Below are 16,835 nucleotides of genomic sequence, written 5' to 3'. Positions count from 1 at the left end.
ACTTAAAAAAGTTGTGGCACAGCAGCTGAATGATTTTATATGCGAGAACAATCTTTTCGAATGTATGCAATCAGGATTCAGGGCTAAACACTCTAATGAGACAGCCCTGATTAAGGTAACCAATGATCTTCTGGCAATGGACTCCGGCGCTTCATCACTCTTGCTGCTGCTGGACCTTAGTGCTGCCTTTGACACTGTGGACCATAATATCTTACTAGAACGGTTGGAAAAATGGATTGATCTCTCAGGAACCGTCCTCTTACGGTTCAGACCCTACCTCTCAGATAGGACGCACTGTGTTAAATAAGGTGAAATAACATCTGAGCCCTTTAGTGTTACCTTTGGTGTTCCGCAGGGTTCAGTACTTGGCCCCCTTCTTTTCAGCATTTACATCCTTCGATTAGGTGATATTATTCGCAGGTATAATATCAGTTTTCATTGCTACGCAGATGACACTCAACTATATCTTCCGATGGAGGAATCTGCCACACTAAACTGTGGAAATTTGGAGGCCTGCCTCACTGAGATAAAAGAATGGATGCCACTCAACTTCTTGCGCCTTAACTCTGAAAAGACCGAAATTCTAGTTATTGGTACATCTAAATGCCGTGACTTGTTCCCAAAAACAGCTCTGAACATTGACAAATGTAATATCACCCAGAGTGACTCAGTCAAAAAGGTGTCATATTTGACCCTGACCTGTTCTTTCAAACACACATTAAGAATATTACTAGAACAGCTTTTCACCATCTCCGCATCATTGCTAAAATTCGCCCTATGCTGTCTCAGTCGGATGCGGGGATTATAATTCATGCGTTTGTTACCGCCCGTCTCGATTACTGTAATGCACTACCCTCCGGTCTCCCGAAGTCCAAAATCAAGAGCCTTCAGCTAGTACAAAATGCTACAGCGAGGCTTTTAACTAAGACAAGAAAGTTTGACCACATTACCCCGATTTTAGCTCACCTGCATTAGCTCCCTGTTAGTTTAAGATTTGATTTTAAGGTTATGTTGGTAGTTTACAAAATCATGCATGGACTTGCTCCCTCATATCTTTCAGATTTAATTTCCTCCTATGTTCGGGTCCGGGGACTTTGCTCTGAAAATGCTGGTCTACTAGTGATCCCAAGAGCCAAGAAGAGATCCGCAGGTTCGAAAGCGTTCTCCATTCGTCTCAGTCTAATGCGGAAATTATAATTCATGCATTTGTTACCTCCCGTTTCGATTACTGTAATGCACTACTCTCTGGTCTCCCGAAGTCTAGAATCAAGTCTCTTCAGCTGGTACAAAATGCCGCAGCGAGGCTTTTAGGGGCCTGTCACACAGATATTTGCGACTGAATCACGGCTAAAATTTTGCATTTTTTTTTTGCCCGTGGTTGCCCGGGATGGAAAATGCGCAAAATTTGACAACCCGCCGTTCGTCTGTGGTATGGCCGGAAAAAAGACGCCGGCGACTGTTCCGCTTCCTCATCGCGTCATTTCTGCGTCATTTTCTCGCGTGGATCACGGGTATAAAAGCTCCCGAGCCGGTGTTGTGCCCAAATCCGACTCCTACACAACACCCACACCGCCCCACCCCCTCGCGTGACTTTTTCATCCACGTTAACAAACGCATTTTGTAGAATACGATCGCACTTTATTGTTTAAATAAACGCGTTATATAGACTAGGATCTCCCAATTGTTATAATTAGCTCGCTTTATTGTTTTAATAAGCGTTTTATATAGAATACGATCGCTTTCGTTGGAAGCGCAGCAGAATGCGCGTTCACGCGAGGGGGGATGATTCACAACAAAAACAAAGACGGAATGGTTTAAGTTGTAATACATTTCCAACAAATGCAAGACGAAGTGGTTTTGGTTATATATTCGCCATTACATTCCCTAAAAGTGAGATAAAACGAGGTAAATGTGGATGTAGTAGCGAGGGGATGCAAATCTCGGCACCGGGCTGTAGAAATCATAACCGCACAAGACACAGTCTCGTGAAGATCAAGATTTCAAACTATGGCATCATTTTAATTTTATTATCTTGAAAAGAAATGTCAAGAAATATAAATGGATTAAGACGAGGTCACTACGCTGACGGGGGGGGTTTAAGGGTTAAGGGTCTTCTTTATTCATTATCCATTATCGATCAGTTCATAATACGATACAAAGCTTAGGAGCCGGGACTCTTACTCTCAGCTAAAAGGCCAAGTTAAGGTCCTAGCATTAAAGCCTTGCTGTGACCATTGCGAATGCACCGAAAGATTTATTCGAAATGAAGAGAAACTACGCTGACGGGGATCCATGTTCACCCCCTTGACGTCATGAGCACAACTGACGTGTGCTCGGCATTCGCGCTGTTTATACGCGGAGAAAGGTGTTTGACTGTCACACGCGTAACACGCTAATTTCACGTAATAACACCGCGATACAGGCACAGAACATGCTATTACCATGCTCCACCCACGATTACCCGCTGAAATTTCCCGTCCTACCCATGTGTAAGCACGCCCTGGCCGCGGCCAGAGCACGTCGTTCCGCGTCATTTCCGCGTCATTTCCTCGTGTTGACCACGTGTGCGGCACGCGGTTTAACACGTGCTCAAACTTTTGAGCAGCTCAAAAGTTTTGAACGCGGCCAACCACGTGAAAATATCCGACCGCGAGTAAAGCACTGCTCTATCTCGTCTATATGGCGGTCTCAAAACGTCCAACAGCGCCCAACAGCATCTGCTTCACGGTCAGAAATTTCTGGCCGTGGTTCAGCCTCAATACGCTCGTGAAAGGCTGTGTACCCTGAAGAATTGAGCAGGGTAAAACTTTTTCGCGCTGCCACCCGCGCGCGAATTTGCGAACTCGTGTTGAGCACCGCTGTATCTCGTCTTAATGGTGAACTCAATGCGTCCAATAGTGTCCGCCTCAAAGGCAGAAATTTCTGGCCGTGATTCAGCCGCAAATGTCTGTGTGACAGGCCCCTTAACTAGGACAAAAAAGTACGATCACATAACACCGATTTTGGCTAACCTGCATTGGCTCCCAGTTAGCCTTAGATGTGATTTCAAGGTTCTCTTAGTATTATACAAAATCATACATGGACTTTCTCCCTCTTATCTTTCAGATCTGATTTGCCCCTATGTCCCGGTCCGAAGCCTACGATCTGAGAGTGCCGGTCTTCTGGTGATCCCAAGAGCAAAGAAGTGTTCTGCTGGTTCGAGAGCGTTCTCCATCCGGGCACCGGTGCTGTGGAATGCTCTTCCCCCTGAGATCCGATCTGCAACCTCAGTGGAAATGCTTAAATCTAAGCCTAAAACTCACTTCTACTCCATAGCATATGAATAACCTACTCTTCTCGTCAGCTGAAAAATAGTCTGTGTAATAATCTGTGAAGCCCTTTTAGACTCTTTGTGATTTAGGGCTATACAAATAAAAATGACTTGACTTGACTTGACTTATCCCATTTAATATTTCCCATGAATGTCACCAGTGAGATGCATGCATGGTATCATGTGACAAACAAGCATTTGCTCTCTATCCACGAAATAGACCTCGGCAAAAAATACTTTGATTCGGTCATTATTTCCAAAATCCAAGATTTAACTATTTTCTTAAGTGACAACAAGGCTAAACATATAAGTGTTAAATTTGAATCAATAAAAACAAAAGTTATTCATATGCCATATCCAATATCCATATTTTTTAAGGATGATGTTATTTGACCACTATGTGTCAATGTATTGTGTTGTGCAACCAAAACCAGATGCTAAAAGCACAAGGAATAATTCAAACTATGGAGACTCAAGGAGACCAAAATGCACCATTGTACTTTTCATTTTAAAATCCCATTTTTTGAGTTTTTCGTGACCCTTAGCAGCAAGATGGTGGTATTTTTAAAAATTCATGTTTGGATTATAGTTCATGTATTCTTTCTATCTTAATCAATATTGTTTGAATGATGTATTTTTTTACCACGATGATGCGAAATTAATTTAGGTTTAATTTTTATTTAAAATGTATTGCAACAATAATAATCCAGACTAAAAAAAGAAAATCGTCCATGTCCCCCAGCAGTAATATGCAGCAGCATTAAATAATGGGTAAACACACCTCCCTTACACTGAAACCATGCAAAATTAACACTCACTCGGTGACCTGCTACAAATAATAATAAATCACATTAAATGTGGTTGGAAAAAACATTACTCAAGAAGACAGAATCCAATAAGAAAGGTCAGACATTTTGTGCTTCAACATGGCTGCTCATATATTGCAACGTAAAGCACCTTGACAACGCCCACCCTCCTCCCCACTTCTCCATCTCCTCTATTCACCGATTCACTATAACACTTAAAATACCAATTTATCCTGGACTCAATGCTATCTGCTCTGCCATTACTCCACATTTACAGCTGAAATCATCTTCTCATTCACTGCTTTTCCATTTCTCTCCACACCCCTTGTGACTTTCTCCCTCTCATGTTCTCATCATCTCAAACCTCTCATTGCCGTTTCAGCCTGCTTCTCCTTCTTTCTGCTCTTTCTTCGGAGCGCCTTGGCATTGCTCGCTCCCCGGCAGTCTAATTGGGCATTCTGCCTGAGACAAGGGCCTCATTAAGCAGTAATTACACACATGTTGTTTTCGGCAAACATCTCTATTTGGATTGCCTTGCATGGTAATTGTTCAGCAGGGACCACTGCTTGCAACGTTTCCATGCATGACACGTGATGCAGTCAGAGAGGAAGCAAAAGGATTTGAGACAGTAATAATAGGATGTGGGAGAGGGATGAATTAGAAACTAAAGAATGCACACATAAAAGGATAATAGGGGAAACCAAAGAACATAAAGGTGAGCCCTTAAATCGAGAGGGACAATAAATAATAAGGACTGAGTGGGGTGAGGGGTAGAGAGAGAGGAAGTCAATAGGGATAAAAGTAGCGCAGATAGCGAGGCCCACAACTAGGTCATGCTACGCAATTATTGACAAAGCCTAGTTTCTTCAAGCTAATAAAGCCACGAGGTGGAAGTAACGCTAACTAGCACATCCAGGGAAATTGTGTAGTATTTACACAGAGCTGACGGAACAGCGCACTGCTTGCAGTGTATCATTAAGTCAAAGGTGAGATAGAGTGTGGCCGCTTGAAAGACATACATCAGTAGACCCCAAACTATGGCCCACTGTCAAAATCTGGGTCCAAGGTATTGGTTTAAACGGGACTTGAACCCATATCACTGCAGAAAGAACACTGAACTCTTACCACTGGACTACCGCTGATATAGTTAACATATGAAAGAGCATTAAGTTTTATCTCACTATCACACTCTTTAGTCAGGTTACCCAAGACAAATGACATTTATTGTCATTGTAACATGTGAAATGCTCTACAAAGTTTACATTGATCTTTGGTAAGTGGACTAAAAATAGTGTGATAATGACTGCCTTTTCGCAAGTAATCTATACCCAACAACTAAGCTGATCATGGACTTTTAAGAAGGCGCACAGAAAGGTTATGCTTGAATGGCTTTTTAAAAAAAATTCTGTTCATCACCTTTAAATAACTATTAAAATGTTCCATTCGAATTCAACTTATAGTGCCAAATACAGAGAATGAAAAGGTTAAGTACCACAGTTTTAGACTGTAATGTGTATTGCATAGCTTCGACATTTAAATAAGAGCAAAATTCATGTGCAAAAGATTATCACTAACGCGGTTTACTTTTTAACGATTTTGCTATTTCAAGGATTTGCATCCTTTGTTTGATATTACCTGATTAATAAAGACCAGAGATGTAAAGACGTATGACTTATGTGAGCACTCTCTATTTATCTGCCGTACTGTCTACATGTGTGTCTTAGTGTAGTGTGTCCTAGCATTGTGTTTTTGTGTTTGTTTTTATTTTCTAGACACCGAGGGCTGAGAAAAACGCATTTTCAATTCCCTGATTTTGCAGAAGAATTGACAATAGGCTGACTTTGACTTGACTCTTGAATGTTGACCGAATTTTGTTGACACGTGTACATCTGTCAATACTTGGAAAAATATTTTCGACAATGTGAACCTATCAGGGCAGCACGGCGACGCAGTGGTTGGCGCAGTGGATAGCGCGTGTGCGGCACAGTTCTAAGGTCTTGGGAACCTCCTGTGTGGATTCAAATCCAACTACCGGACTTCCTGTGCGGAGTTTGTATGTTTTCCACGTGCTTGCGTGGGTTTCCTACGGGCACTCTGGTTTCCTCCCCCATTCCAAAGACATGCATTTCAGGTGGATTGGCCGGTCCAAATTGTCCCTAGGTGTGAATGAGCGAGCGAATTGTCTGTCCCTGCGATTGGCTGGCAACCAGTTCAGGGTGTCCCCTGCCCACTGCCCGATGATTGCAGGGATGGGCTCCAGCACCCCCGCGACCCTACTGAGGATAAGCGGTGCAGCTAATGAGATGAGGTGAACGTATCATCATCATGTCAAAATGGCTAAAAAAAACTGTAATGCCCTCACAGATGCAGGTGGTGTGCCCAGTTTTGGCTCAATCTGTGCTCATCAAAATGCATTTTATTTGATTTTTTTTTCTACCAAATCCACTACTACACTTCTAAAAACTTTTTTTTTTAACATTTTTTACGGCTGTGGTTATAAAAAGAAACCCATTATAAGCAAAGTTGTACTTATAGCTTACTCTACATCAAAATAAGTCCTTGCCGTGAAAATAGGTGGAAAAAAGTGCAATTTCTTGACACTTGTCTAACTTGAAGAAGTTTTCAATGTATATAAGGGAATCTCAAGCAGAAAGTGTAATACTTGTGACTTTAAAAGCCCTTTCCAGCAAAGCAAGTCTCTAAAAATAATTCTCTCACCGAGCGGAATTAATAAGCTCAGAACAGTACACAGCCATTCTGTGAAGAAAGGGGTGTGGTGGTGGTGAAGCTGGTGTGTCGAAGGGGGTAGGGGCTGGGGGTGTCCTCATGCAATATGCATGCCTATTTGAGCACACTCCTTCCTCATCCTCACCCTCTTCTCTTGATTTCTCTTTCCACATCTCTCACCCGCTCTCTCCTTCTGTGTTCAATTAAGCTGCAGGAGACACCGAACAAACCTCAATCTGAGACAATGTGCCCCTGAATTTTGATGTTTCCCAAGACCCACAATTAAAATATTAGAAAGGAGGATGCAAAATAAGACAGCGATTGGCACGAGATTGAGGAAAATAAATAAAGCTAGCACAGGGGCGGCAGTAGCTCAGGAGGTAGAGCGATCGTTTTAGGATTAAGGGATCCCAGTTCGAATCCCGGCTTGTCCGTGTTACATGCCGAAGTGTCCTTGGGTAAGACACTGAACCCCTGATACCCCCAATAAGCAGGTTAGCGCCTTACATGGCTGCACGGCCGCTATTGGGAAATGTGGAGCACGTTGTAAAGCGCTTTGGGAAGTCATTGACTTGAAAAGCGCTATATAAATGCAGATCATTTCATTTCATTTCATTTCATGTGTGGCACCATTAAGCTTTTGCCTTGTAAAGGTCAATGGACCTTATAATGAATTGTCTTTAGTGTAGTTTATATCAATGTGGTAAAACGCGATTAGACATGGCACTTCAGGGTAGACATGTTACCATGACTTTGAAGATAAAAATAAAAAACTGTCAGGGAAAATAAGCAGAAATATGTATAACATGCGTGCATGCCTTATTGTTTAAACAGTGAGAATATTTTTACTTATATGGTTATGAAGTATATATATATATAAACACATACATCTTTATTTATCTATATGAATTGAAAAACATTATGAATGTGTGAGTCATGTTTGTCCTCCTACAGAAACCATATATTTTTCCATGGTAATGAAAAAGTGCCGGGGTGCCATTAGGGAGCGCTAAAGAGCCATATGCAGCTCCAGAGCCACCTGATGCCTACCCCAGTTCTATGTGCTCCTACTGTTGAATAAACGATAAATAGGTAATTCTCCAATATATATATATATATATATATATATATATATATATATATATATATATACAATACTATTGTGTTGGCAATGGTTATATATATATATTGTACTTTGCATCCTCTACTAAGAAAAAAAAAATCCATGCACTAAAAAAAAACATTATTGGATGGCTGGACTTGCTGTTAGCTTTCTAATACCATCACTAATTATGCACCAAATCAGAAATCAAATAGTCTCATAATCGCTTTCTGATGGCGCAAAAGAATTGCATGCCTCACTCTGCATCTGCAGATGCTCAGTGCAGTATTACATTACGTACTAATAGTATTGTTAATATAAAGTTAAAATTCAGTAATTTTGGAAAAAAATATCCAAACATTGTTAAGTTAAATGAGGAAGAACTACATTCTGATTAAATTAACAAAAATAAGCTTTTTTTAAATTTTATATTTCTGCATTGACAGGTGAGGCACAGCCTCAGTTGCCTACCCTGACTGTGCAACTGTTTCTGATGCATCAGATACTTAAAGATACGTACATACCAACCATATTCAAGTAATGATCCACAAACTGATTTGAATTTCTCTAATTTTTTTCCTTGCATTGTCTCTTTTTACTCATGTCCGCCCTCTCTGGTCTAAAGCATATTGCACCCTCTGATAAACCTGTGCATGTCACCCCTCATCCTCAATTAATTGTGCGCATCAATGTTTAAACATATTTAATACAAACCAGCAATGCACATTAAATATTGCTAGCTTTACCAAAGTATAACTTAAATTATTTTAAAAGAAAGCAAAAAAAGCCTGGAGAGTATGATTTTTGGATGATAAATAACAGGGCCTCTTCCTGAACCTACAGATGGACTTGACTTCCACACACACACATATGAAAGCCTTCAAAATGTATCAGGGACTTTACATTTATTTGCAGAAAGTCACAATTATGTGTGGGCACATGGATCAATCAGCGACATTCCTAACTTAAATAGAAAACGCTCGACAGACCTTAAATTGTCATGAAAACTAGTACCAAGGTAAAAAAGCTGCTCACATTATCTGTATATTTGAACTCTCCCCAATGCACTTTCAAATGAAATGACATCCAAAGAAACAGCAGAACTTCAATAAGGAGCCCAGGAAGAACATTTAATGCCCAAAAAAACACAACACAGGTTTCAACCACTTTATTCATTTGCTGTCTGTTGCATGAAAGCAGCCGTGAATATCTCAAACCTTCAACTGCTGAGATGGGAAGAGAAGGAAGGCAAAACTGAAAATTTTGCTTCTACTCTAAACTCGGGTTTGGTGAGATTTTGTGCTCTCATTAAAATTGAAATATCATCATTGGGACATTCTAGCACAATCTTCAAGACGGCAAGCGATTTCAATGATTAATTTTCCTCCCACTACCAAAATGTAACTTATAATGGAATGAGAAATGAAATAATCACGTCATTATGCTACAATTTGTGATGTTTACCGACCTTAAGATGATACTTCCCTTATTTTTTTCTCAATTTACTCAGTATACTTTATGGATTTGCATCGCTATGGTTGTAACGGTGGCCAAAGTAATTTTAATTATCAACAAAAAACACAAACTTTCCTGCTTAAAAGTGCACAAACCACTCCTCTTGCTGTTTATTTTTCATAAAAAATAAAATGTAGATTCAAAAACGGATCCACCATACCGTTTTGTTTGGTTTACTTGGATAGATTGCCTTCAGTGCTTTTTTGTTTTCATATTACACATATTACATCACAATTTTGTATCAGAACTACTCACAGTTCTGATTCTGAAAATTCAGAGTGCTCAGTACAAGTTAAATTCTATAGTTTTTTAACTTGAAAATACTGCAAGAACTCAGGTTGCAGAAAAAAAAATAATACATTAAGCTACCAACTAACATATGAGTTTTGTTTTACAAGAAGTTACTTTTTCTTTTGTCTGTGCTTTGCGCATTGGTCAATTGACAGGAAGGCCAGACTTGACATTTCGAAAAAGGCCAAAATAAAAAAAAATCATAACTCCAATACCATTGTGTTGGCAATGGTGAATTAATATGTTTTATGCACTTAATACATTTGGTGGATTTCTGTATAGTTATTACAAAAGTCAGTGTGGATGTTCAATACCACATTTTTTTCAGACGGATACTGATACCCAAATCTTAAGTCGTCAATGATACATATATTATATGCTGATACCATTGGTGTATTTCTCTGCCGCTAAAAGGCAGTTGATTCTGGTATTGTCTACCATTGCAAATTTTAGTGTTTCCCATACCATATAAAACTCTGGTGGGCCACCAGGATCTCATTAGTCCGTACCAGGTTCTTAAACTTGTATTAAAAACAAAAAACATTTTCTTTTAGTTCTCCCACTTACTTTTGGTTAATTGGTTCATATGAGCGGGCAACTCCCAGACATGCCCATAGACACTACCACGGGCACTGTCCTGGGAATCTCCCCGGACCTCCCTTGACTGTCCACCTACCGGGGTCTCACAAAATTCTATGGGAAACACTGAATAACAGTAAAATACCTTAAAAAAACACTGGTATTGCCACCATTATGATACTCTGTGTCCATTCTTAGTCCGTATTTTGATTCGTATAACAATATCTTATTGTCATTTATTACAGAGCTGATTTAACAATGACAAAGGATTAACGGATTGATCGATTAAAATCGAAATGTTACTATAGAACCCATCTATAGTTGGATTTCCAAATCAATGTTGACCAAAATGTCATTTTTAAAAAAAAAATGTTTTACACAAGAATGCATAAACATGAAAAACAAAGCCGTCACAAACTATTTTGGAGACACTGCTGTATCAAATCCTTTTATTTATCCATCGAAATGTTGAATCTAAAAGATTAGCTTTGTATTTACAAATGGTGCCAGTCAGATTATCCGTTACCAAACAAAGCAGATATTAGTTTATTGTATCGGTCAGCCCGGTTTAGTACATGTGTGTGTAGTAAAATGCAGGATCCCTTTTTTTGTAAATTGAAGCATTGGTCTAATGCTTTTGTGTTTCTCTGTAGTTCTAACCATGAGAAATCATGTGCGCTTCACGGATGTATAAAAAAAAAAAAATATATATATATATATATATATATATAGATAGTGCTTTGCACACTGCAGCGGCGAATAATCGATACCCGCATGCTAAACACTTGACCAATTTCAAGCTCAGCAGCATCACGAGCATTGAGCAGGGCAGGTGCACAAAGGAGTTATAGTTAACTACATAGGTGCCACCAGGAAGGACGTAATTATCCCACCAGTCTGCCTGACAGTTACACAGTCTGATGTGAGAATGTGTGTGTTTGTGTAAATGTGTACCTATACTATACAATCCTGCAGTAGCGGGCCGTCAGGGCCTGCAATACATTCTCTGCTGGCCTAAACATATCTGAATCATGTGATGTATTTATATTTTACCCATGAATACGTATTACATAATTCCAAATTGTCTGTCAGCTTTCTTTCTTTGCTTCCCCCCCTGGTTGCGCTGCTTCCAGATGTGTGCCTTCATATTTAAGCAAACAAATTACAGCCATTACTTGTTGCCAGGCTCAGAAATGTGCCTGGAGGCATTCACAAGAAGATCTGAAGGCCCTTGTAGCATAACAAGGATGTCGATTACGCTGTCAGATTACCTCATTGGTGACATCAAGGCCTTCTTGCTGGACCTTAGGAAATGTCAGCTAAGGGCCGGTAATGCACCAATGTCTGAAATCTATTGTACCCCTAAATTAAAATAACATTTATTTTTTCACTCTACAGTGAACTTCTAACTCGTTTTACCGCTTAACTTTTTATATAAAATAAATGTCAGTTCATGCAACTCAGAATCTCCAAAAAAAACACAAAAGAAAATGCAACATCAAATAAACTACGAAATACAAGAATAAACTTTACTTTTGTTATGTAAAATAATGATCACCTAAAAACATAAGCAACATACGTTAAAATAGTGACAGATTTACAAAAAAGGTTAAATATAAAACCCCTCATCACCCCCCCCCTTCCGCAGGAAAACAAAGCTTACTTACAACAAAGACAGTTAGTTCTTTGTTCCTTTATCTCTTTGTTTCCTTATCCTCACTGTAAATGTGGAACTTGAGTCGTCCAATTTCGTTGTCACAGCATATCCCATGTTGTAACAATGACAATAAAGGCATATTCTATTCTATTCTAAATCACTGAAGGGCTTGGTGTGAAATGCACAGCCTGCCAAAGCAGTACTGTATGTAGTTGAGGTTTTCTTAGGAGAGGATGCAAAGTACAAAGCACTTTTAACTTTGGTAAACATCGGCGAGGATAAGATGAAGGGCAGAGGTGATGTCACGTTACCCAGAGCGCTTTGCCTGGCTTAACCACAGCATCAGATAACAGCAGCAATGGAGGGAAATAAGTCGGATTTCCTCCATCATATTATTGGTTATCTCATTGCAATCTTCTGCTTGCCGCATTTGCACCAAGTAGGAAAGAAACAAGAAAGTGGTTGATGGTCGTGGTACTGACAACGACAAATGATTACAAGCGCAGGAAACACTTGCCTACTTTCATAAGTGTCCCCCATGTCAATTTTGCACTTTGCAGAACAAGGAACATTGCTCTATCCATCAACAATAACTTATGGCATCAGAATAGAACATAACTGTCTTAATTGTCATGGATAACAACATCGTGAATATTGTTCACAATGGGATTAGACGAGGCGGTGTGGGATAAATATGTAATGAAACACTTAAAAAAAGTAGAATAAAAAATAGTGTTGTAGATAAATACGCAAATATTTACACGAGACAGTCGTTAGTGCGAACTCTCTTAGTGCAGTTGACAAGGAAAAACCGTGCAATATGTTTATAACTGCTAGTTTCCTCTTTACAGTGATTACTATCATGCATGCTTTTGAAATTACACACTACAACTTTAAACAAAATCCAGTAAATGTGACGGTTTTCCAAAAAAGGGCCAGATAAGACTGGAGCCATACTATAGACAGATGTGCAAACAAAATATATTGGAATTTCTTTTTTTATTTGTTTTTACTTATTTATTGATATATGTATTTTATTAGAAATGCATTTATATTGAGTCAAATAACTTCAGCTTATACTTCGGAAAACGGTGATCAACATTTTTTTCTGGTTAATAGACATAATACAGGCTAAACTAGTTGCTAGCTAACAGTCAATGAATAGTAATTAGGATTTGCTTGTTTGCCTGTTTTTTTCTGCATTGTCGACTTTAACTCGTGGCATGGTTTTTTTTTTCAACAAAGAGATGGGATTCTTTCATAACATTGATTAGTGGATTTATGCTTCTACAATTCCTTACCCTTGGTCATTGGACTGCTATGTGAATTAAGATCTTAAGAGATTTTAGAGCATCATGAAATTGATTTCATTGAATTGTTGTTAGTTTGCCTTTCCTGGGTTATGGACTTGTCAACTATGAACTCTGATTCATCAACCCTATTTTGGTGGGACGCAACATAAAATTTAGGGATGAATTTAAGTAATAATTGTCGTACTCCTCAACATTTTCTGTTTGGCTGTTATAGTGGTTAAAAGTGACAATAATTAATTTATGTCTTCAGTACTGTGGCAGATGCTTCTTCACAAATGAAGTTATACACAACCCTCACTCTGCCAGCAACACTTTTCACAACAAGTAAGAAAGGCCGGGATGTTTAAAACTACCTACAATATACCACAGAATTCAGTTACAGTGGCGCCGTCCCACACATAGAGTATGAGGTTTCATTTCTCACTACTAATAGTCTAATATTCCTCTTACTGTACATATTTGCATCTATGCCATAACTATAAATCAAAATACAGAAATCAGGGAGTCAATTTGTATGCACATAATTGGTTGTGTGTCACCACCAGAAAATGGTAGACAGCGCGTAAGGAGACGGGCTTGGCTTATACAAGAGTAACAACTAATGGGCAACAAATCGAGCAAATGGAAGCACAGCATTTACGACAAAAGAGTGCTGAATTTGGTGCTTTTATTTGTAAAATTTGTTTTGCAAAAGACCATGCCTGGAGAGAAGAAATGAATCATCTTAGACTTTACCCAGAAATGGAAAATCGATATGGAGTGTCTCGGCTAAGTGTTTGCTTGTTTGTTTGTAAGCTTTCAAGATTGCACAAGCCAAGAAATATGAAGGGTTTACCACTTCCACTACTACTTCTTTTATGATGAGGCTATTTTTAGCCAGTCTTAGGGTGTTGCTTCGATGTGAGTATATGCAGTTACTTTTGGGTGTCAGTAATCTGGGTGGTAAAACAACTACTTTTTAAATGAATTAACTGGTAAATGGAAAGCATTAGTTTTTTCAGTGACACGCCCAAAACTGGTTACAAAAAGTGTCCCTGTTTTATCCTAAAAATATCTTTGTTAGTGATTTTTATTATGAGTTGACATCATCAATTTATTGTCTTCAAATGAGTAGTCAAAGGTCTCCAAACAACCGTACAACACAAAGAGGCCTCATGTATCTCACCACAGCACTGGGCAGTCTTTTCCGAGCTGGACTGATGCCTGGAGGGGGGGCAGAGTGAAGCCTGACCCCTCGCTCTCCCACACTGTAGCGGGCCTGTGGTTTGAGATATAGAAACAGAGCCAGACAGAAAGACGGTAGCGAGAGGGAAAAGAGGAGACAGAAAAGACAAAAGTGGGGAAGGAAATGACATGGTGGACTTTAGTTCGCGAGGTACAAGCAGGGATTTTGTGAAGGAACATGTCAAGTTAAACACACATATCTACTCAACACACATGCACACACATATGCATACGGTTAAACCTCTAATCCTTTACAACTCCGATGCCAAATGCACACATGCAGGGGAGGAGACAACATAGTGATTCCACCTTGGGGGGCTTGTCCGAGAGTGGAGGTCAAAGAGCTGACAGCCGCCCCCACCCAAAACAACGCCTCTCCCGTCATTCGCTATACGCACACACAATTACAATTCTCACCCGTATCGAGCAGAAAAAACGGAAATACTGTAAAGCACAGCAGTAAACTTCAGCTTTTGCCTCATGCAAAAAGAAAGAAAACGTTTCTTAGACAGAAGACAATTCTTAGTTCTCCCACTCTCAGAAAAACCCGTTCCCACTTAAGTCCTGAACATTGATATAAAAATATTTTTCTATTTTATATTGTACCATCCTGCTATCGTTTAGATTAACAAACTCACTAGTCCCTACATATAGCAAAATGGAATTGTAAAATTATTGTACTTTTGGACTATAATGCATACATAAAAACCCTAGTTAAGCCAGAAATTTGAGAGTGCGCCTTATAGCATACATATTACGCCAGATATAGTTGGAAAGGCACACAGTTACGTTTGGAAAGGCTAGTAGTAATTATAGGTATGCGTTTCCATACAAAGTTTTGCTGTAACACCAAATTTTGAGCAATGATTGTGCAATAATTGATCAAATAAACAAACATCCTTTACCTGAATTACAAATCAAGGTATGCAACGGGAGTCAAACATAAATAACAGCGGTGAACGCTGAGAATACCCCTAGACCACTAGAGGTACAAATTGCATACAACAAGACCTATTACCAGTCAGCTTTAACTTGCGGTGCCAGGAATACTGATTTGCATAGTGCATTCTAAAAGGTTAAACACTCCCTACTTCTACACCAACATATGATATGGAACAGAGATAAGCTAGTCTTTGAAATAAATATTATCCAAGCTCTTTTGCGTACGCCTACAAATTAAACCGAGAGGTTATTGACGCACAGGCGTTGGAAATAATGCATCTCAATAATATGCAACCGTACACACGGAAGCTCTTACTGTAGGCTCTCTTACTGTAGCCTTAATCACATGTGCCTTATAGTCCGGTGCGCCTTATAGTCCAGTGCCCCTTATACAGTCATATGCAAAAGTTTGGGCACCCTTGATTTTCCTTTATAAATCATTGGTTGTTCGGATCAGAAATTACAGTTAAATATATCATATAGCAGACAAACACAATGATATCTGAGAAATGAAATGAAGTTCATAGTATTTACAGAAAGTGTGCAATAATTACCTAAACAAAAGTAGACAGGTGCATACATTTGGGCAGCCTTGTTGTTTTATTGATTTGAATACCTTTAGCACTAATTATTGGAACACAAAATTTGTTTGATAAGCTAATTGAACCTTGACCTACATACACATGTGAAGCCGATCATGAGAAGAGTGTATTTAAGGCGGCCAGTTGCAAGTGTTCTCCTCTTTGCATTTTCTGAGGAGTGGCAACATGGGAGCCTCAGAACAACTGTCAAATGACCTGAAAACAAAGATTGTTCAACGTCATGGTTTAGGGGAAGGATACAAAAAGCTAGCTGAGATATTTCAGCTGTCAGTTTCCACTGTAAGGAACATAGTGGGGAAATGGAATTCCACAGGCACAGTACTAGTTAAGGCTCGGAGTGGCAGGCCAAGAAAAATCTCGGATAAGCAGAGGCGAAGGATGGTGAGAACAATCAAACTCAACCCACAGACCAGCTCCAAAGACTTACAACATAATCTTGCCGCAAATGGTGTCACTGCGCAACGTTCAAATATACAGTGCACTTTGCACAAAGAGATGCTGTATGGGAGAGTAATGCGACAGAAGCCTTTCCTGCGCACATGCCACAGAGTATTTTGAGGTACGCTAAAGTACATTTGGACAAGTCAGCTTTACTTTGAAATAGGGTGCCGTAGACTGATGAAACTAAAATTGAGTTATTTGGAAGTAATAAGGGGCGGTATAAATGGCGGAAGAAGAACACAGCATTCCAAAACAAACACTTGCTACCCACAGTAAAATTTGGTGGTAGTTCCATCATGCTGTGGGGCTGTATGGCCAGTGCAGGT

The 16,835-nt window shown here is 39.5% G+C and overlaps 1 protein-coding gene across 3 annotated transcripts in view; it reads right to left on the bottom strand.

Annotated features, from left to right (window-relative positions):
* LOC148369853 (TOX high mobility group box family member 2-like) overlaps positions 1-16,835 on the bottom strand; it is a 170,025-nt gene that overhangs the window by 87,489 nt on the left and 65,701 nt on the right. For 2 of the 3 annotated variants that reach the window (XM_088332082.1, XM_088332083.1), the window contains exon 2: positions 14,466-14,558. The exons of the other annotated variant lie outside the window; for it this stretch is intronic. In XM_088332082.1, the coding sequence (XP_088188208.1) occupies positions 14,466-14,558 (93 nt within the window). The remainder of the gene's footprint in view (positions 1-14,465; positions 14,559-16,835) is intronic. 3 annotated transcript variants of the gene reach the window in all.

Source organism: Urocampus carinirostris, chromosome 3, assembly GCF_059441175.1.
Source record: "Urocampus carinirostris isolate Australia breed hairy pipefish chromosome 3, RoL_Ucar_1.0, whole genome shotgun sequence".
NCBI lineage: Eukaryota > Metazoa > Chordata > Actinopteri > Syngnathiformes > Syngnathidae > Urocampus > Urocampus carinirostris.
The sequence above is the reverse complement of the archived record's forward strand: the minus strand, read 5'-3'. Positions and strand labels throughout refer to the sequence as shown.